This window comes from Centropristis striata, chromosome 23, assembly GCF_030273125.1.
Source record: "Centropristis striata isolate RG_2023a ecotype Rhode Island chromosome 23, C.striata_1.0, whole genome shotgun sequence".
Classification (NCBI taxonomy): Eukaryota; Metazoa; Chordata; class Actinopteri; order Perciformes; family Serranidae; genus Centropristis; species Centropristis striata.
In genome coordinates, this window is record NC_081539.1 from 15,140,067 (window position 1) to 15,161,645 (window position 21,579).

Consider the following 21,579-nt stretch of genomic DNA (forward strand, 5'->3'; position numbering starts at 1 on the left):
TGCAGTGTGGGCGTGTCCATAAATTTTGCGGAGGAGACATCTGTTTTTGTAGAGCACAGTACAGAAGCCACACCCAGGGTTCAGAGGTTCAGGCTTTGGTCTGTTTGATGCACAACTTGTACTGTTCCACCCTGAGCAGCACAGCCCTGCTCCTGCCCCCTATTCCTGCCCCAGCTCACTTTCAAAATATGAAGTAATTTGTCTGGAGTAAAACATGAGTAGCATGAACTGAGCTGAGTGGCAGGTTTAGTACCATACCACATGTCTAACAAGTGCTGGAAATCTATCAGGACAACAACCACGACAGAAAGGTTTTTATCAGTTCAAAGGCTTTGTTGTCCTTTGGGCAACAATTTGGGGTTAGCATTCATTCTGAGGCCCAAATCAAAGGTTAACAAAAGATTTCCTAACCCATTAATGGTGACTGTAAAGGACAGTTTACAATCCACATATTCAGAAAAAGAAGACGATGAAAGTTTTTTCTATGTCAGCTGCCTGGGTTAGATGGTACAAATGGTACACCAATGAAGCAAATGGTGCACCAGAGACAAAAAGTGGTGCAGATATCATTGAATTGGAGAAGTTTCTATACTACTTGGAAAGGTATAAAGTACCGATATTCAGCCCCAGTGGGCAGGGTGCCAACTGTGTTTTTCTGTGTTGCCAGGAATATCACAAGAAAAGGGTATTTTTATTTAGATAATGTGACTTGCCAAAACTGAACTTCAATAAGCATGTCTTTAAGTTTGATCAGCTATGTTGTTGTATTGCATTTAAATTGTTCACAAATAAGTTTTATTGAGTACATTCTTAGCAATCAGTTGCTAATTATGGTTGCCAAGTAAATACTTAAGACTAAAAGCGCCCTAGTGCTTCTTAATTGAAAGGTTTTCACTGTTAAGTAGGTGCATGAAGTGCTTTGTTTGTCTTAAAAGACTAACACCGCAAGGAGGACTGAACTTCTTTAGAATCTGAGTCCAATCTGTGAGAGAACAAAACCAGCCCAAGCAAGTCATGGAAACCACATGCCTGTTTTAGTCATAGAAATATTTTAATTAAGTTTATTTCTGGCTAATTACCCTGCTCCCTTTCTTTTGTGTCTGCAGGTGTGCTGTACCTGCAGTACGGGGATGAGACCAAACAGCTCCGCATGCCTAATGAGATCACCAGCATCGACACTATCAGAGCTCTGTTTGTCAGTGCCTTCCCACAGCAGCTCACCATGAAGATGTTGGAGTCGCCCAGCGTTGCAGTGTACGTCAAAGACGACATGAGAAATATGTACTACGAGCTCACCGATGTCAGGTAACGATGCATGCTTGTGTGGGATAAACATGGATACAGAGTATGGTTTGGAAAGCATGTATTGTGTTTTGTTTGTTGCAGTTTAACAGGGCATCCAAGGTTTATAATGCACCAAAGTTTCCTCTGAAGGTCCTTTCCTTTTCCCCTTCTGTACAACATCCTGTCTAAACTCCCTCTGCACAGGAAGTGTCACTGGCCAGGAACGCTTTGTGCTTCCTTTTTCCATCATGTTAAAACTTGGTAGGAAGAAAGTTATTCAGAGATGGAGCCCTTTGGCAAAATGTCTCCTATATACCCAAACAAACCCAAGAGCACTCTTGAGACTTGATGACTTTCCTGCCTGTTGTCCTCTCTCCTCTGGTGAAAGTTTGACTCTAGAAAGTTTGAACAATGTGAGCTTTTTTTACACTATTTGAGGTCTTTTCAGAGTGTAGTTTCCAAAGTACTGGATTGTGTGTATCATTTATAAGCACGCAAACACACATATACAAGCTCACTTCTTTTTCTTTTTCCTTGTACCATCCTGGTTTGGTATTCACCAGCGTGTCTTATCAGTAATACAGCAGGTTTTATGTGCTGAGAAGGTATACAGCTTTTGTTCTAGGTGTTTTTCAGAAAAATAAGAACATTACTCTTGAAGACATAAGCAACTGTGCCCATTTCTCGCAGTACTTCCTGCCCAAGTGTGATGTGTACTTTGTGACTAATCCTTTATCAGGGCTGTAAAAAGGTGTCCCGTGATTCCTTAAGGTTGGTGTCCAGGGTGCAACACCATAGTGAGAGTGAGACAAGCGAAAGAAAGACCGGATCCAGTCTTCGTTTATGTAGTCGAGCCACGTTTCAACACAGTATTAGTTGATGTTTTTATAGACTTTAGAGGTTCAGAGGAAATGTCATATAACAGAGGACTGTCAGAGCCTCTCTCGGGGTATGTGCCCTTGGCAGGGTTGAGGGAGAGAGTGAGATCCAGGCTGACGGAGGATCGGCCGCTGTCTGATGGTGATATCTGGGCTGCCTATTTACCACGGGACACTTCTTCCCCCTACAGGAACATCACAGACCACTCCTGCCTGAAAGTCTACCACAAAGACCCAGCACAGGCGTTCAGCCACGGGCCAAGACCTGCCAATGGCGATGCCAGGGTGAGTACTCAACTGACACAGACGCTCACACAACAGTGAAAATGACTCGTTAACAGCAGCAGCTGCAGGGAGACAAGTTTCAGATAGAAGAGAAAGCACAGCCTCCAATTCTTCTTATTATCACATCCTGTTTGCAGCTAAGGGAAGGAATGTCCCCCTGCCTCTTCTTAATCTGTTTGGAGGGGGTCTCATATTGTTCTCCCAGGGGCCTGCGATTGCGCCTCGCCTCTACGCTCTGGTGCAGTTGCTTAAGGGACAATTAAACTCAAATCTCAGGACTTTTCCCCTTGTTCATTCTTCCCCCAATATCAGCTCTAATCTCTTTCTCTTGTTCTGATTCCAGCATGTTTGTTTCCTGCTGATGTAACAAAACTAAAGCCCCAAAGAGCCCTTTCCTCAAATGTTCCGCCTCTCTAATCCGCCTGACCCTTTATCTAACCCGCTGCTCCTCTCTGCCTGCCTTAGATTTCCAGGCGGCGTTGCAGTGCCATTGTGATACTGCAAAAATTACATTAACCTTTGCTATAATCCGTTTGCCACATACTGTATGTCACATAAGTGTGAAGTGAAATTGATAACGTTTTAAAGGAATGATGAGGCAAACATGATGATGGTTTAAGAGGTCCTGGTTCAGATGGCGAGATGACTTTGAGGTGCTGCAGAAACTCTTTTTATTCTCTGTTGCTGACAGGCGAGTTGCTTCAGCTGGCTCTTTGCGATGGGGTCCTTCAAGGGGAAGTGAACAAAAGACATTTGAGAAAAAAAAGATGGCGAAAAGATACAACTGAAAAAGTGAAATGGGAATTTAATAATGCAAACAGTTTAACAGCAGGAAAGGTGGCAAGCTGGCCAGTGCAGAAGAATATTAATTGTGTGGAGCCGCTTTTCTCATCCTTTTTTGTTCTTTTTTTTAACAGAATTGCCTATTTAACAACTCTGGCACCTGCTGAATCAGCAGGATTGAAAAATATATCTTGTGCTGTAGAACTGAAATGCATTAAGCAAGGAGAAACAAGGCAACTTTCCAAGGGCTCTTGTGTAAACATTGTGAAATCTAGGCATGAAGTAGAGATACGCCGAGGAAGATTGTTGTCATGAATAGTTTTGTCACTGTTTAACCAAGCAGCAATTGACACAGATACAAAGCTTGTGGGTGTGGAGGCCAGATTGTTGATTGGTGCAGAACGGGACCTTTAAAAGAAATGAGTAAGATCACATTTGTTGCATTAATCCCGAAAGATGTATTTTTAAGGCTCCTCTTTCCCCCAAATATATTAAACACTCAGACACAAACACAGACACTGTATACTGCTGCTAAGCAGCGTCTCCATTATTAGCAGCTGTAAAGCCTGAAGTGGAGATATTTTGTTTGTTTTGTTTGCTTTTCAAAGAATGCTCAGAAGACACAAAAAGATCTTTCTAGTTGTTGGCAGCATCTTTTTATAGTGAAATAGAGACTCTTTCACTCTGGAAAAGCAAGCAAATACTACAACCTAATGAGCTGTACACCTGTTCAAACACTTTTTTGTGCGGTGGGGGGTATACTTCACATCTGCTATTGGGCTATTGAGTGTCCTCTTGCCTTTCATGCAGGAATGCCAGGCTTCAGATCAGATTTAATGTATCCTCTGCAGTTACCTCTGTTATTGATTGAAGCTATCTGGACAAATAGAGCTGTCTCTGGTTATGAAAACAACCGTCTTATCTGTCAGTAATAGATTTCAGGTGGACAGATGTACACAGTAACTGATAAGTAACTCAATACGCAGAAAAGGCAGCAGACTTTTAGAATAAAGAGGGATTTTCCTTAATTTGAAGGACCTCTTTTGTCACGTTTCTTGAATGAAAAAGAAGCAAATATTTTTGAAAAATTAATGTGTAGTTATTCAAGGGATCCTGCCCTAAGCAGTGCTTTGTATTCATGGAATAGTCAATAGTGGCTGTCAGAAATGGTGTTATGTACACAAAGCTGGAGGAGATATTTTGTAAACAAAGGTTCAGTTATTGGCTATCCTCTGATCTGTACTCCTTAGGGCAATCCATCATTTTTTTGTATTTATTCACAAATTAAAAATTAAACGTTTGTCTTGTTTTTCGCTGACAATTATCGCAATTAGTAGAGAACTCACATCTTCTTTTCAACAGTATTATATACACAGCAGCGCAGCCACAGAGCCAGCTATTTAAATGTTGATACTTTTCTGCAGGCTCTGCAGTTTGCGAATCAGTCTAGAAACCCTCTTCATCTCCAACATGGCAGGAGATCGCAGCGACTTTGTGCATTGCTACCAGACATGCTGCCCTCATTATTGCAAGCTTAAGAGCACGGTGGAAACACAGAGAAAGAGAGCCCATGAGTCAAACTCAAACCAAATGTTTCTGAGCACAGCCTCTCATTTGCCTCACATGGTCTCGTGTGTTTATTTTTCAAGCCTTTACTCCTCTGTTTTGTCTCAAAGCAGAAATGTACGCATGTTTTGCAGACAAATACAGACTGTCTTTATGAAGCCAGTTTATTTTTAGGATCCTCTGAGAATGGTTATACTTACAAAGGTATAACATCTGTTTGGGATTGACAAGTGATGCCTTTTGGCCCAAATTGTTCTTGTGAGGCTGTGCTAAAATTGCCAACACAGTCAGATGTTTTTTAGGGCTCAAGAGGAATTCTTCCACAATAGGGCAACTTTTCTTTTTATGCGTATAGGTACCTTGGATAGTGAAAGTCATTAAGGTTTGAAGACGGTCTGCAGCAGCTCTTTGCTTCTTAGGCTTCCTATTAAATGTCCTGTTGCTTGGTCAGACTTGTTGCTGCCATGCTTATGTGTTGTGTGTGCTTTCACTGCCAGAAAGTTTCTTTCTTATTCTTTGTCCTTTGTTATCACAGCCAAGCCTGCACCCTTTGTTACTGTTCACTTTGAGCAGTTGTTGTTTTCCAGTTTGTGCACACACACACACACACACACCTATTTCACCCACACACACACATGTCACACCCACTGTATTGTTCCCTTCACTGTATTAATCTGTATCAGTACTGGGGGAAAAAATAAATAAAGGCAGCACTGAAAGAGCACAGTGTCAAAAACTGTACCTGAAGTTTTTGAAAAAAACTTTTCATTAGGTTTCGACTTGTTTTCTAGTGTAGTTTTAAGCCATGAGTCATACCTTGAAGGAACAATTGCTTGTTTGTTTGACAGCAATAGAGGGTGAGACAGGAAGAAAGATGGATTGGATTTGGCCCTGCATGAGACGCTCCTCAGCTCAGTGTTATCATACACTGTATATCCCATCCACGGGTTCTGTGACTGTTTACTCACTTTATTGTGGTTCAAGCTTGCACAGGGAATTTTTTACTTCTATGGAAAATGAACTCAAGCTTCGAATAAATAAAGTTAGTATATTGTAGTGATTCTGGTAAGTTTTGCCTTTATGAATTCACAAGTTTTAACCATGACTATGACCGTGATACGTTGGTTATAGTGAGACTGTAACTTTTACATAACAACAGCCACAATAGCCACAAGTGACAAGAGTAGAATAATTATAAATCATAGCCGCATAACAATAACACAACTAGGCAAGAGCCATAAGTTAGCAAACTGACTTTATTGTCAGGTAGCAAGACAGTATATGTCTTAAACTCATGTTAACAATGCTAACGGTAGCTACAAACTTAAGGCTGTGCACATGATTTATTGGTAACTGCAAGACAATGTAACTTTTAAACGGCCGCTGTGGTCACAAGTGACAGTAATAGCACAGTATTACTACAAAAACTCAACTAGAGAACAGCCATAAAGTTAGCAAGTTAGCATGTCAGTTACACAACAATATGCTATCTATCTAAGGTTAAAGTTAGCCAAGCTAACCTTAGGTAATGTTAGCCACTACTGGCTGCTGTAATACCTAAATCTCCAGGTGTGGTGTTAAATTGAAGGTTGTTGTTTTTTTTTTTTTTGCTGTTTATGTGTTCAACTTTTCACTTGTAAAAGAAAGAATGTGTTGCTTCTTTTTTTAATAGTGACAGTCTTGCTTTAACTAAACTGTCAGTATGTAAGTGGAGGAAGTGGTGGAAAGATTTGACAAAGCTAACCCTCATGAAATGTGATAAGACAACTTGTCACAGCAGGTGGCTAACCACATTCACCAGATTTCCTTTTACTTCTAATGTGTAACTGCAAGACTTTCACCAGCCTGAGCACTCATATATTTCCCTTCACCCAGAAAGCTACAATAGTTAAATGAGGCTGGGTTTATTGTAGGCTATGGTAACCTTTACAGGTCCTTTATGGGTGGTCAGGATAAAGAACAGCGGGAGAGTTTAGATGGCTGTTTAAATAGACATGGCGAGACAGATCTTGTTGAAAATTAACCAACCCTCCTCCTGCCCTGGAGGTGCACATGTAGCCTTATTTTAGAAAGACTTATCTCCAAGAGAGCAGTTATAGAGTTGTTTAAAATTGAAAAAAGTATACCATTTCACTTTAAAACCACATCTTTTTTATCCAAATAAATAATCTTGTGTGCATGTCTTATTGTTTTATTGAAGCCTGTGGGTATAACGTCCAGGATTTTGAGTGAAATGCTGCACAGTGTAGTCTACCTGGGGATAGTAGCCTTGCGAGTAACTATTTTCTGCTTCTGGAAAAATTGCTGACAGTCTGTTTTCTTTGAAAAGCAACAGTGTAAACTGAGTTAGATGGATGTTTTTGTTTCAAGGGCACTTCAGTCCAGAAATACAGGATATATACAAAATAAACAGTAGCTGAAGCAGGCAGCAGGCAGGTAGAAGTATGCAGCCTTGTTTATTGACTAGCCTGAGGGATTTCATTTTTGCTACTTTTTATGCATTTGAAGTAAGCAGTTTTTAAGTTTGTTAGTGTATAATAACATATCATGTTTTTCTGCTTCTACAGATGCACAGCGAGATGGTGCATGCCGGTCGTGATGGGCCGCACCCCCTGAGACAGCCCCCCATGGGTCCGCCACCACACCACCCCATGCAGGCAGCAATTCCCCCCTCTCCCCACTCCATGCCACCATCCCCCTCCAGAATCCCATTTGGCCCGCGGCAGGGCTCTATACCTGGTAATGCCACTATCCCAAGGGACCGTCTGTCTAATGCCAACCCTCCGGCCCGCTCCATCTCACCCTGTCCCAGTGCTATCCTGGAGAGACGGGATGTTAAACCGGATGAGGACATGGGTGGTAAAAGTCACAGTCTATCCAGGGGAAATGAGGGGTTGTATGCAGACCCATACTTGCTCCAAGAAGGAAGAATGGGCATGGCTGCAGCCCATGGACCACACCCCAACCCTGGGATTGATGTTCCAGATCATGCCATGGGGGGATTTCACCGCGCCTCCATCCGCTCCACAAGCTCTTACAGCGGGCCCAGCCCCACAGACTCTATGGATCACCCATCTCTGTACAGGCAGAAGTCCAGAAACAGCCAGCTGCCTACTTTGGGCTCCAAGACTCCTCCCCCATCCCCTCACCGGATGGCTGAGGTACGGATGATTGACATCCATGGCGGTCCTCCTCATGGCGGTCCTCCTCATGGCGGTCCTCCTCATGGCGGTCCTCCTCATGGCGGTCTTCCTCATGGCGGTCCTCCTCATGGCAGTCTTCCTCATGGCGGGCTTCCTCATGGTGTGCCACCTCACGGTGTTCCCATGGAGAGAGGTTCACCTGTGCGCCAGTCCTTTAGGAAGGAGGAAGTGGCAGGGACAAAGCCCCGGAACAACATGGGATCACCTGTAGTTTCAGACCTCCAGGGTCACCTCCAGGGGCCCATCCCAGCAGCCAGTGAGCATCAGACACGGTAAGCACCAGGGGACCGCATGTTAGACACAGTGGGCTTGTGGGATTGTTGAAATTAGGAGTAAGACATTGCATGGGAGCATGGACTAACTCTGCATCCCAGTTTCACCCTAACCATGAGCTGCTGATTTTCAATCCCTGGCTCTGACTGTTTCATCATCCATGACTGAAGGCAAGAATGTAACCCACCCTGTCACTGTCTTGAGCGTCAAGATCTGCACAGTAGAATAATGCACACAATTATGCATCAGTTTGGTTTGTGTATATAACCAGCTCTGCTTAGCTGACCATTGTTTTCACAGTCTCTATTCAAACTTTGGAGCTGACAGTGTTGATTATTACAGTGTGTAGACCCAGACGCAGCTACCACCGCTGAAACAGTATAGTATCTGCGGCCCTTACTAAGCCACTGTATATTTTTCTGATATTCTGTGACTATTGTTCCAACAACAAATCCTCTGCAAAGTCCATTCAGTTTGGATAATCCAGCAGACATTTTGGTACCTGGGTTAGGTTTGTCTACTCTGACTGAGAGCACATAAACAGAGAATGGGGGATGCTTGCCACTGAGCCAGACAAACGTGGTTTCACTAAAAGTGAGGTTACAGGGGCTATGTGCGTACGTAAGAAAACCAAAGCTAATATTGACCAGGTTGAATAAGTATTTTAAATGGCCCAATCAGTCAAGCAGATCAGACTGGACCACCTGGGCAGCCCAGAACCCCCATTAGAAATGCCCTGGGAAGAGTGTTGGAATTTGAATAGGAAAGTACTGTACTTAACTTTCAAAATAAACATTGTCCCAACACTTAGTGCTCTCTGGCTGTCATAGAATTTATTCATGTGAAATATGCTGTATGACGCCGAGGTCAGGCATTGTTGTGTTCACATAGACTTTGCGTCTGTCTATTGTCCATAGAAAAGCTAAAAACACCCCCTGTCCTCAGCTGGCCCCATATCCTTCCTCAAGATAAATGATGGCATCTGAAAACAAAAGTCGTTCTCTTTTCCAACCCCTAGGCTTACTGAGCAATCTTAGCGTTAGCTCCCCTATTCACCCCTGTGGTGTTTGGCTTTCTTAAGGCAGTGTAATTTTCGAATTGTCCTTTCATTCTCTACTGAGCGGCCACCACTTGTTACACAACCTTGTTTTATTTATTTTTTTAAAACAATATGGCTTGGACACCCTCGGTATCCATCTCAGGGTTCTTTTCTTTTCTTAAGTCGTCTATCTTCAATTTGGACACAAGCTTTTTCTTTTTGTGGAAAGACTGAGTCAAGTGGTGTTACAGTGTTGTAATTCAGAAACTATTTATTTGACCAGAGTCAATATTTACTCATGACATAATTGAAAATCAATCACAAAATATTCTCCACTGTGTAATCCAATGAAATAACAAAACGATTCATGGTCAGGTAATTAAAATTATATTGATTATTCTGTTACAGCTGTCCCATTTTCATTCTGAGCTAATATTTGCTCTAGTGACAGCTTTAATATCCAATAGGCCTCAGTGTTGAAAGTAGAATTTTCTGATGTTTCTGCAGAGTGCGAATGAAGGCAATGGAGCAACAGATTGCCAGCTTGACTGGTCTTGTTCAGCATGCACTTTTAAAGGAGCCAAACATTAGTGGCACCAAGGAGCTACTAAGGTAAGCAATCACAGTATAGGAAAGAGTGAAGCATCAGGGGAAATGGAGTTTCAAATGAAAAGCCTGGCTATCCAGCCAGAGCGGGAGAGATAAAGTATCCTCTCTATAATGGCCATATCAACACTCAGGTTAAATAGCATCTGGTGAAGAGGAAATAGGTTTGTCTGTGAATCTGATATTGAAGTCATTTGCTCTCTAGATAAATGGCCACTATGTATGGTTTATCTGGCTGCATTTCAACTCTTTGCATTCCAGTCTTCTCTGTGGAGACCTTTTTGTTAATGTCTGCGTGACAGTTAGTCTTAAAGGTCTGACTGCACTGAATTTCTATGTGTTTATGCTATGAAGCTTGTTAACATCATTAACATCATTTTAACCTCTCTGGTTTGTCAGTCTTTTCCATACTTTGTTGTAATGTGTTTGTTCCTACTAATACAAATCTATGAATCTAAAGTGCCCCAAATACTGTTTTTTGCAACCAAAATCTTGCTCTCATGATTTTTTCTCTGGCTGCAGTGAGAGGCCACCAAAGACAGCATCTCCAGCCCACAGTGCACATAGCTCAGGTTAGTATCATTGTTATTCTGCTCTATTTCATTACTTTTTTTCCTCTAAAGAGTTTTAGCGCCATAATGTCTTGTGCAGACAAGCCCACACATCAGTGTCAGTCAACAGTCTGCAATGAGCAGCGCTGGAGGGAGAGAAAACAAAGTCAGGCTTCTTTGCTTGTCATCGGTTCATATTTCCTTACAATCCTTTCCCCGTACATCCAGTTTAATAGGAGATAAGAGACGAGAGCCAGCAGAGCTAACACAAGCTCCTCAAAGCACTACTTAAAACAAGACGCTATTACTTCTCAAGCCTGCCAAGATGATCCAGCGATTCAATCTGGACTCTGTAGCGGTCCGTGGATGGATCTTGGGTTGATAAAAAGATCTGCAACTTCACCAGTTGCAGAGCGAAAACACGACACTATTCACGTGTCTTGAGAGCTAATCTCATGTCTCGTGACATGTTTTATATGTAGCTTTCCAAGGGATTTACTTGTCATGTTGTGCTTGAGCGAATCTCCACATCAGAAGAGTAACAGTGCGGGCTTTCATCACACCAAGCTGCCTCCACATCAAACATGAGAAATCAGTGGCATATATTATATATATATGATATATTTTTTTGCCATTCTTCAAAAGCGTCTTCATTGTTAGCACACATCCTGCACTTATTTTGATGGACATTGTGTCCCCAAGGAGCAGCAGTGTACATTGTAACCTGTACTTCAGGTCTTGGCAGCTGTCAGGTAGTAAGTAAAGAATATGTTGTGAATAGAGTTTTGGGATTATGAAGACAAAAGATTGTTCTTTTACTGCCCCGTCAGAGCGTGAGTTTCTGTGTCAAGGGAGTTTAGAGTGCACTCTGAACATTGTCTGACCTATTGTGTAACTCACACGCAGGGACACTACTCTCTTTAATGCACCTCATGCTTCTGAGGTTAAAGGACTGGTTCTCCTAAATTACAAAACAAATATTTAATCACTAACCTCCAGCGGTACCCAAGCACATAGTTTTGGTTTTATTTGCCCAAGCTTTGAGATATTCCTCTTTGACATTTTTGTGTCAAAGTCAGTACACTGGTGATTCAAATTTAATTTGTGGTACCCACAGCAGTGAAAATTTTTCATTGAAAAATATCATATTTAACTTTTACACAACTCCCAAAAAAATAATAATAATAATAATAATTTATATATATATATATATATATATATATATATATATATAAATTATTATATTTTATATATATTGACTGTTTTATTTGAAGTATCTTGAATGTTTGCAAAGCATTTTTAAACCCTGAGAAATATGTAATTTAAATTTAGGTAACAGTCCGTTTCAATTGGTTGCCTGTCAATGGCATCGTATCCCCTTTGAGCATGAATCAATATTGTGCTTGTCTGACAGAAGCTGTCATAAAATTACTTTTTATGAAGTTTGAAGCTTTATGAGACACTTTTTAGATCTTGGTCATATTAACTTTATATTTTAACCTGATCAATGGGACTCACAGATCCTCTGGGCTGCTTTTGTCTACCGAACAGCATGGTTCTAATAGCCTGGACTATTTGTGTTGGAGATGTGTGGATAATCCGGTTCCCAGTAAAACATCCCAAACAATAAATAATTAAGTTATTCTAACCATAAGAAGCAACAATAACAACAACTCCCATGATCCCACGCTACTTCACAGCATCACTAAACGCCGTCTTTTGTTATTGTTTTGATTGAGAGACCCCCATCAGCAGAATATTACAATTTGTGCATTTAAACCAACCTTTTAATGTTGAAGGCTTCAGTTCAGCCTACTGCGAGTAAACAAAGATTGAATCCATTTATTAACGGACATTTAATGGACTCCCTCGGATGACCATCCACTGTTTAGATGTGCAATGAAGAAAAAAGAAAAACGGAATTAGAGTCAAACTCATGCTGGAGTATTTAAAAGGATATAATTCAATTATTGATGTTGGCCATTTAGGGATGTTCACCCAAACCACAAATATTACCTCCCTTGGTTTCCATGGCTTCAACCAATTCTCCATCTCTAGCAGTGACTGAAATGCCAAAATCAGCTGACAGACGTTTCAGAGGTCCAGCCAATATGAGGGCCAGTTCATGTGTGTTATTGTGCAGGGTAAAAGGCAGCCACAGAGAGTTCGGGCAATCATTACTAAACATTAAGTCAGACCAGTATGTTGCCAGGGAAATGTGTTTGCAGACATGTACGATCTAACCAGTAATTTCGGGTGAATGACAGACTGAGGGTTCGGAAAAGAACAACTTTTTCGACTCCTTCTAGGGCAAGAACTACATTTTCTACTTTTCTATGCCCGTTCAATAGTTTTTGCTGTCACTTTTACTGCGTTATTTAAATGTTAATTTGTGTATCAAGTCCTCACTTTGTGAAGAAAACTTCTCGCATGCCTCTACGGTGATCACAGTTTACAAAAACCTAAAATGTTGTAAATTCTTTATAAACTGAAGTAATTAGAGGCCTGGCTTAAAACAGCGGTACTATATCAAAATTTATGCTGGAGTTTAATCCAAGTCTCATTTATTCAGTTGCATGATCACTATTTCCCAAACACACATAATGTGTTCAAATCTTATTATTTATTCAGCGAGTCTGTGCCAGTCCAGACGAGTAGCATGCCTGCACAAGCCTTAAACAGTAGAAGTGTAATTGGTTTAAATGGTAAGATTTTGGTGAAAATACCAATTTACTGAGCATATGCTTGGACTTAGATTATACTATCTGAGTTGTATGAGAGTTTTCTTCACAAATTCAAGGTAACACGTGGTTTTAAGGGTGAAGAATTTTCAAGTTAAAAGCTATAACGTTTTTTCCAACTAATACAGGTGGTTCCCCTGTCTTGGCTCCCAAGAGCAGCCCAGCCCCATCAAACAAGGGCCCGGTTCCTCTCAAAGTCAACCTCCTGCAGTTCAGGAAGAATGTTTCTGACCTCAGGATGCAACTCCATCAGATGAGACAGCAGCAGGCGAGACCTCTTTCTTCTTTTAATTAATTTTGAGTGTGTTGGTATCCACTACGGCTTTGTATGTCAGCCTGCTAGTTCAGGTCCTCTAATATCTCATTCCCGCTGTGTGCATTCCCTCAGCTCCAGAACCAGGAGGCATTACGAGTCCAGCTGAAGCGGGCAGAGCAGGAAATCAGTGTTAAACTTGCAGAGGCCATGCGAGGTCTGGAGGACCCTGTGCAGAGGCAGAGAGCTTTAGTGGAGGAGGACAGACACAAGTATTTGGGTCTGGAGGAGCGTGTCCTCACACAACTCGGGTAAGGCTGCTCAAAAATTAATTTACATATCAGGAGCTGTGTTTAATATAGTCTAAAATGGAAAGATATGGTTGTTTGCATTCATTACTGAATGTTTATTGTTGTAAATATTAAAAAGGATTTAGTACACACCCACGCGGCTCCAGTCTAGGTGCTCCCATTTATAGGAAATCCCCAAAAGGCTTCATTTTATCAGCTTACCTGTGCTATTCACTGCTAAACTCTTTGACAAGCCAACGCCCTCCAAATTACAGCTCACAGGTTTATACAGGCAAGCAGTGCCTGCCTCTCCGAGACAGCACACGAGAACAATGGACCCAACTATCCTGCTCTTATTTAAATTCACTTGCTTCATCTTACCAACAGGGAGCAGTAATTGAAAATCTTTTTTTATTTGGATGTTTACAGGCAAGGTCAAACAGTGTTGTCTTGCTAGCCAGCGGTGAACATATGCTCCATTACACACAGTGATAGCAGCTCATAGAGACTGAGAAATGAACAGACGGAAGTCAGTGGATTAAGCTCTCTGTTACCCTTGGTGTTGAGCCAGTTGTGAGTCAGCAAAACACGGCTGCTGGCTCTTTAAATAAGGCTTGGTAATTAGGGTTGCTTGGCTTTAAGACCAGTGGGAGAATGTGGTGTGAAAACCACTGCCCTCTCCAGAGGAGAACTAAATCTATCATGACTTATAAGGGCACATTTTGTAACATTTTATATCTCTGTGGCAACAAAAAGGCTCAGTACTTTAAATAATGAAAGTGCGACTACATGGAATAGTTTGCTGGCTTTGCATGGACATCCATTCATGGATACTAATACTTGAAAAAGCAAGGACACAGCATTTTAAAGAGGTTGATGGTGATAGAATTCCGTAGATCAAAAATAGGAGCATTAGTGGTCGAAAGTAACTAAGTAATGTATAGTGGTACAATTTTAAAGTGTATCTACTTTACCTATTTTTTTCTATTTGATGTCTTCTACTCTACTTCTGTATTTCAGAATTATTTTTTATGACTGTAGTTACTTTGCAGATGAAGGTTTAAAGAAACTGTGAGTATATAGAATACAATGCATTGTTATACAATAACTTTAACCACCCAACAGTAAAAAAAAATTATTATAATTAGCTCTATTAAAGCCAGTTACATTAAAATAAGCACATTTGGCTGCAAAGAGTACTTTTACTTTTGTACTTTAACTAAATTTTCTTGATTATACTTGCATACTTTAAGTAAGATTTTGAATACACAACTTTTACTTGTACTGGAGTATTCTTAAAATCATGTTATTACTTTTACCAAACTAAAAGACTTTAATACTTCCTCCACCAATTTTCTACTAGTTTGTACATACAGTAAAGAAATATATATAATCATATAACATGATAGAGGCCTGTACTTCTAATCTATCCAATAGTTTAGAAAGTACCTACATTAAATTGCTCCAACATGTATTCGTTAGTGTTAAAAAAAGAATAATATAGCATTCTGGAATAATATAACACTGTGAAAGGAGCCATTTCTTGATTAAATAAATTAAATAATTCATTCATTCATTTATTCATTCATGCATTAAAGTAAATTTTGCTGATAAGAGTTCTGTGCTTTTACTTTGAAATGTTGAACGTTGAATTGAGGACCTTTACTTGTAACAAAGTATTATTAGACTATAGTATTTCTACTTTTACTTAAGTAAGAACTGAGTGCTTCTTCCACCACTGGCATCTCCTCAAGTAGTAGGTCAGGTCACATGCTCTGGTTCACATACAATTCGTTTGACCACAGTAATTTACTGTATATGAATAGTGCATGATGATTCATGGAGCATATACTGTCCTAAGTAATTCATAAGAGTATCTATGTAGGCTTCCTCCTATCCTCTAACACACTCAGATGTACATTATGGAGACAAACTGTATCTGTTTTTGTCTTTGGTGAGGCCTCACAAAAAAGCTGGTCCTCAGCTGGAATTTCCCATCATGCCTACTATTATCAACAGGCCTTGGCAAAGCAGGACATTTAACACACTGTCTCCTTATTACCTGTCCCTCTCTCTCTAGGAGCGTTCTATAAAAGAGTGTTTCTCAGGGGTACCTGACCAATGAAACACCATTTTAGTCTCTCTCATGCAATCCAACACTGCACACAATGTTATCATTCAGCACATTTCCCCGTGGAATAGCCATTTTTTCTCGAGCACTGGGGGGACTGTGAAGCAGCATGCTGTGTTTTCTAAGTAAGGAAGTACTCTCATTCAAATAAGCCCTTTTTCAGTGTGTAAACATTTGTGGTTTGGGGATGACTATCTAGACTAAGCAATCCAACGTAGACAGGAGAGTGAGGTGCCTAATGGGAAGTTTTTTTGTCAGTGTTAATCCTTCTAAATATTTAACATATGATCTCATTTCTTCCTTTTTGTGGATTATGTCCCAAAGTCTGCCCTTACCTTTGCCCAGTCATTATCACTGTATGATCTCTAAGATAAATGACTGTTGTCTGCCCCCTGGTGTCCGTAAAGAGTTAATAAATATTAATAGTAGTGTGGAAAGTCTCTTAATCAAAATTCATGAGTAAATAAATGTTGCTATAACAGAAACAGAAATAGTCCCTTAAGTGTAATTGCATTTATTCATCAAAATGTTTAATCATGAGTTTCCATTCATTTTTTATTTCTCTTGTTGAATAAACTGTATGCGTTTAAAAAATAGTTACGATTGTTGTAGGAGAACTGGATCCTCTAAGTCAACTCTGCATGTTCTGTCCTTTCCCTTTTGCTGTTTGTCCGCCTCTGCAGTGAGCTGGAGCAGTATGTTGGCTCTCTGCAGAAAGATTCGGCAGCGACACACAGAGTAGTGACCCTGAAGGATGTGGAGGAGGGAGCGGTGACTCTGAGGAAGGTGGGAGAATCTCTTGCTGGTCTCAAAGGTAAGACAACAATGATATTCCCTCTACTGGGTACAATATTGTATGTTGGCAGCTGGCCTCTTGTTAATTATAGGATATCAGACAACAGGACTAGACAAGTAGTTCTCAATTGTTTTACAGCCAAGAAGTCCTCAGAAGAATGACATTATACTGAACCATTTTATATTTTAAAAACATATGTAAATTAAAATGTTATTGGTTGAACTATAAAACCTTTTGTAAAACAAAAAGAAAACATTTTACATTAATTTAAATGAATTAATCTGAAAACTTTGTATGGTGCCAGAGACAGCACTTTGAAAATCACTGGGCTAAGCAATATGATTTTTGGGCTATTTTCCAATAACAATATATATCAGAGATCGCAACTGTATGTAAAGTAGTTCAACTAATTTTCAAAGCATTAAATTGAGTTCCATTATTATGGATTACATGAGACTGAGAATGGACTTTAATTACTATTTTTTGCTAGTTTTTATTTATTTTTATCTTAATTATAATTATATATATATATTTAATTATGGTTATACATTTTGGTATCTGATACAACTATTATAACATTCTGCCAAAGTTTTACATGGGATATTATTAATAATAATGATAAAAAAATAGTAATAATAATACTAATATTATTATTATTATTATTATTATTAACCAGTGCCAAATCAGCCAATCATGTAACTTATTGCTGATATGATGGATTTCTTACCTTTACAGACTTACAGACCAAACTCTTGCTTATAAAACCATAAAACATCTTTTTCACATCAGAAACAGCAATGTGAGCAGCGATGAAACTTCTGGTATTAAACTTCTGGACTTGAGATCGGTCAAAAAAACTTTCCACCACAGAAGCCTTATACAAAGTGTGTGCACGTTTCTCTGTGTGTTTCCCTAGGAGAGTTCCCAGCCCTACAAACGAGAATGCGCTCTGTGCTCAGGGTGGAAGTGGAAGCTGTCAAGTTTTTGAAGGAGGAACCTCATAAGCTGGACAGCATGCTGAAACGGGTCAAGAGCCTGACTGACACACTGAGCAGTCTGAGAAGGTAGAGGAAAGATGAAGGAAAAATGTCAGCAGAGATAAAGTAGAGATCAGGAGAAGAGGCGCTGGAGTATAGGGGCCGAGGGTGAGAGAGGGAATTGAAGATGAAAACAAAAAGCACTCAGCGGAGCCTCTCACAGGGGTCTATGATGTGCGAGATTATTCAATTTGATTGTACTTGAAAATCCGCCTTCATCCCATCAAAGAGGTCATTCAGTGTGGACAGAGGAGTGTGGCGTCCAGCTTGATTTACTTCCATCGCCTTCACTGAACCGATAAGTGAATTAATTTGGTGGACACTGCGGTGCCTCATTTCCATTTTAATATGTCACAGATACCAAGTTCACACTTGACTTTTCCCTCACTCTCCCTCCATGACTTTCTTGTCGCCAAACCATACCACATTGCATCATAGCTTTTGGTGGGTTTTTTACCCCTCATGTCAGAATGAATCAAAAAGACTGTCAGCTTTATTATAGGGTTTGATCTATTTTTTAATCTAGATGAGAAGGTAATAAGACTATAACTACTAATTTTGGTTATAAAATAGATTTATATCAATATTGATGTACTTCATAAGTGAGTGACTCAGTGTAGTAAGAATGTAAGTTTTTGAACAGTGTTTTCTACATGGTTTTTATTAAATCCTGTGTCCCTCCTCTGTGCAGATGTGCTTCTGAGGGCCCTCAGAAAGGACCTGACCCCTCTGCTAATGTCCCAGTGGACAACAGCCCTTCAGCAGCAGAAGCTCCTGTAGCATCAGCCCAGCCTGGCTCCCCATCAGCCCCGCTGGAGCCCCAGAGCTCCACCATCAAATCAGAGGTGATGCCTTCCTCTCCGGTGGTCATCCATCATGTCCAGAGCTCCCCGGTCCACATGCAGCAGTCCCAGCAGTCTGCAGCCTTGACAGCTCAGCCCAGTCCACCGCTCACCCCCAGCCCCACTCACATCCCCAGCCCAAACCCGAGCAAGAATCAAGGCCGAGAATCTCCCAAGGGGTCAGCCTCAGATCCACCGAGTCCTGCCCGTCTTAAGAAGACACAAGGGAACCCAGTGAATAATGGCAACGGCACTGCCACCCCGGGTCTTGTCATAGAGGAGCTCCAGAACAGTCAGGATAAGAACAAAAGCAGGGCTATGTCCATAGAGGTATGTTTCGCCATTTTATGATTATTATTTGGGCATTATTTATTTTTATCCAGCATAGTAAAGCTGTGGTGATTTTTCATTGCGCTCATTAGCATTCTGAAAATGTCAGCTTGGTTACTCTGAATGGCATTATTTTTGCCCTTTAAGGCACTGTAGTTAATTATTTTTTGTTGTTGTCACAGGAATAATAGACCCTCAGTTAGCTTCTTCAGATTCAGACTTGTGAGGAACCTTTTCTCTCTTTTTTTCCTTCTTTCCAATCTGTAGGCAGCAGAGAAAGAGTGGGAAGAGAGGAGGCAGAACATGGGTCATTATGATGGAAAAGAGTTTGAGAAGATCCTCCAGGAGGCCCAGGCCAACATGATGAAGGGCATTCCCAGTCTAGAGGTGGAAGAGAACCCAGCACTGCCTGCTGCTGCCACAGCAGAACAAGCAGACATCCAGAGTCCTGTGGAGTCACCAACAGGTACAAAGCAAGACACATATAACTTAAAGACACAAAGGTCACCTACATGCAACCTTTTTTGCTAAATAAACACATTTTATAGTGTTCTTCTATATATCCTAATTTCCTCTCTGTTCTCTTGTATGACAGAAGAGCCCCAGTCTGAGTCTCCCTCTGACAAACAAGTCAAGAAGGGGCCTGAGAAACTCCCAAAGCCTGTGCTGGAGAAACCAGCCAAGCCTGCACTGGAGAAACCTTCCAAGACTGCCACCAAGCCAGCCCCCCCTGAAGGTTTTACCAGGCAGGGGTCTGAAAAGTCCAGCAAGTCCCCACCACCACCTCCTCCCAGGAAGACCTACTCCAGCTCAAGCTCAGGCATGACCACCACACGCTCTGGCGAAGTGGTCTACACCAGCAGGAAGGAGTCCGTCTCGGCACAGGTCAGTCTGGGAGGGGGTTGTCCTGTGAAATTTCATGGCATGTGCCCGCAGAAGGAGATTTGGGTCTCCTAGATCTCCCAAGGAGAGGATTTGGTGATCATTAGTATACCTGGGTGGCCTGCCCAAGTAAAGTATTTGTGTAGCAAAGACTTGTAGATCAATACCACTCTCATATTCATGCAAGTATAGAGAGGTGATTAGCTTAGTTTAGCACAAAGACTTGAGGAATAGGGAAAACAACTAGTCTGGCTGGTAAGGAAAGTAATGACTAAATAATTTCCAGGAGGGAGAAGAAGATACTCCACCTCCCAGTCCTCAGCCGAAGCCCAACAAGGTTCCACCAGCGACCAAGCCGAAGCCAGCGACCCCTCCCCCCATCACTGCCTCTGTTACTGGGGAGGAGGAGGATGAAGGGGACAAGATCATGGCAGAGCTCCAGGTTAGATGCATGTACACACACACACACACACACACACACACACACACACATACAATCCCTCAAACAGGTGCACAAAAACAATCAAGCTGTAACATCTGTTGATTTCTGCTTTGCGGGAGTGGGTCTATTGTTTCTTCCCATGGTGATTGTATTTCTCAGAAGCAGCAAAGGAGTAGCACTCACAGCTCTTTGATCTTTGATCTATTCTAACTTTGTCACGTTCGGGTTCTACAGCCGTGACAAAGGTCAAGATGCTCAAACCTCTTCCGTCCTCAAATTCCCATTTCCCCTTCACTTTTCTCCACTCTTCAGGTTTTCCAGAAGTGCACGGTTAAGGATGTAGGGGTGAAAAATTTGGTAGAACCCACCTCTCGAATTGAACCACAAATCAAAGAACTAAGACCAGGGCCGTTATTGCCCCTCAAAGAGAAAAAGGTAAAATATATGTCGCCGTGCAGCTACCTACCTAACTGCCTGCCTCTGCCCACTGTCTGATACAATCGATGGCTGTGTCCTAACCCTTCTACAACTTCTGCACCCTTGCTTTGGCTCGAGAGAAACCTGTAACAGCTGCCTCCAGAAAGCTCCTTTCCTTGCTGCCTCAGTTTCCTTCCCTCTTTTGATTCTGCTGGATATCTCAGCTTGAATACATTTCAGGATTAAGTCTGCATAAAATGAAGCCTCTGAAAAGATGCTGTGTCTTTTGCGTGCCTGGACCAGACAATGATGTGTTTTGCCACTGATTTAAATACCACTTGTCAATAAAGACCTCGGCACTGTATTCTACAGGCAATTAAATCGTCTTGTGTCTTTCTTCAATTACACGTCTTCATACAAATTCAACTGAACAAATATTTCTTAAATGATTAACGATTGAGAGAAACAATATAGTTAAAATTCACTTTGCAGACACAACCTGTTTTTGCAGACTTGGTTCACTAGAGGTCAGTCCTGCCACTCTGCATGCTACTCTCCCTTACTTGTACTTTTCTGAGGGATTACTTTTCTGTTTCTCTTTGTCTTTGCACAACTTGACCTCAGTTTGCTTTCCCAGCTTCACACCTATATAACCAGCACAACCCTGTAATTTTTCACAACAACAACAACACTCACTTTTATCAGTGTGACAACGATGTTGTCACATGCAACAAAATTGACTAAGTTGAGGCATGTGGTCTCAACATAAGTATCATCTCAGAGGTATAAGCAAAACTTTATCGAAATTACAATATAGTGCAAAATCCAAATATTGTTTAATTAGAGAATGAGAATTATGACAAACAAGACCATTCCCTCCAATATCTTAAATCATATACCAATTGCAGTATTGGTTTGAAAAAAATCCAACTGTGATGTATTTTTATTTC

General features: G+C 41.1%; 1 protein-coding gene across 5 annotated transcripts in view; it reads left to right on the forward strand.

The window, feature by feature from the left end:
* si:ch211-285f17.1 (sickle tail protein homolog) overlaps window positions 1–21,579 on the forward strand; it is a 122,562-nt gene that overhangs the window by 96,031 nt on the left and 4,952 nt on the right. For 3 of the 5 annotated variants that reach the window (XM_059326714.1, XM_059326715.1, XM_059326716.1), the window contains exons 4-17: window positions 1,107–1,305; window positions 2,354–2,447; window positions 7,364–8,271; window positions 9,819–9,923; window positions 10,440–10,489; window positions 13,338–13,477; window positions 13,598–13,773; window positions 16,567–16,697; window positions 17,596–17,743; window positions 18,408–18,888; window positions 19,156–19,354; window positions 19,484–19,773; window positions 20,057–20,212; window positions 20,525–20,647. In XM_059326714.1, coding sequence (XP_059182697.1) covers window positions 1,107–1,305; window positions 2,354–2,447; window positions 7,364–8,271; window positions 9,819–9,923; window positions 10,440–10,489; window positions 13,338–13,477; window positions 13,598–13,773; window positions 16,567–16,697; window positions 17,596–17,743; window positions 18,408–18,888; window positions 19,156–19,354; window positions 19,484–19,773; window positions 20,057–20,212; window positions 20,525–20,647 — 3,200 coding nt within the window. The remainder of the gene's footprint in view (window positions 1–1,106; window positions 1,306–2,353; window positions 2,448–7,363; window positions 8,272–9,818; window positions 9,924–10,439; window positions 10,490–13,337; window positions 13,478–13,597; window positions 13,774–16,566; window positions 16,698–17,595; window positions 17,744–18,407; window positions 18,889–19,155; window positions 19,355–19,483; window positions 19,774–20,056; window positions 20,213–20,524; window positions 20,648–21,579) is intronic. The other 2 variants (XM_059326717.1, XM_059326718.1) reach the window with 2 other exon arrangements.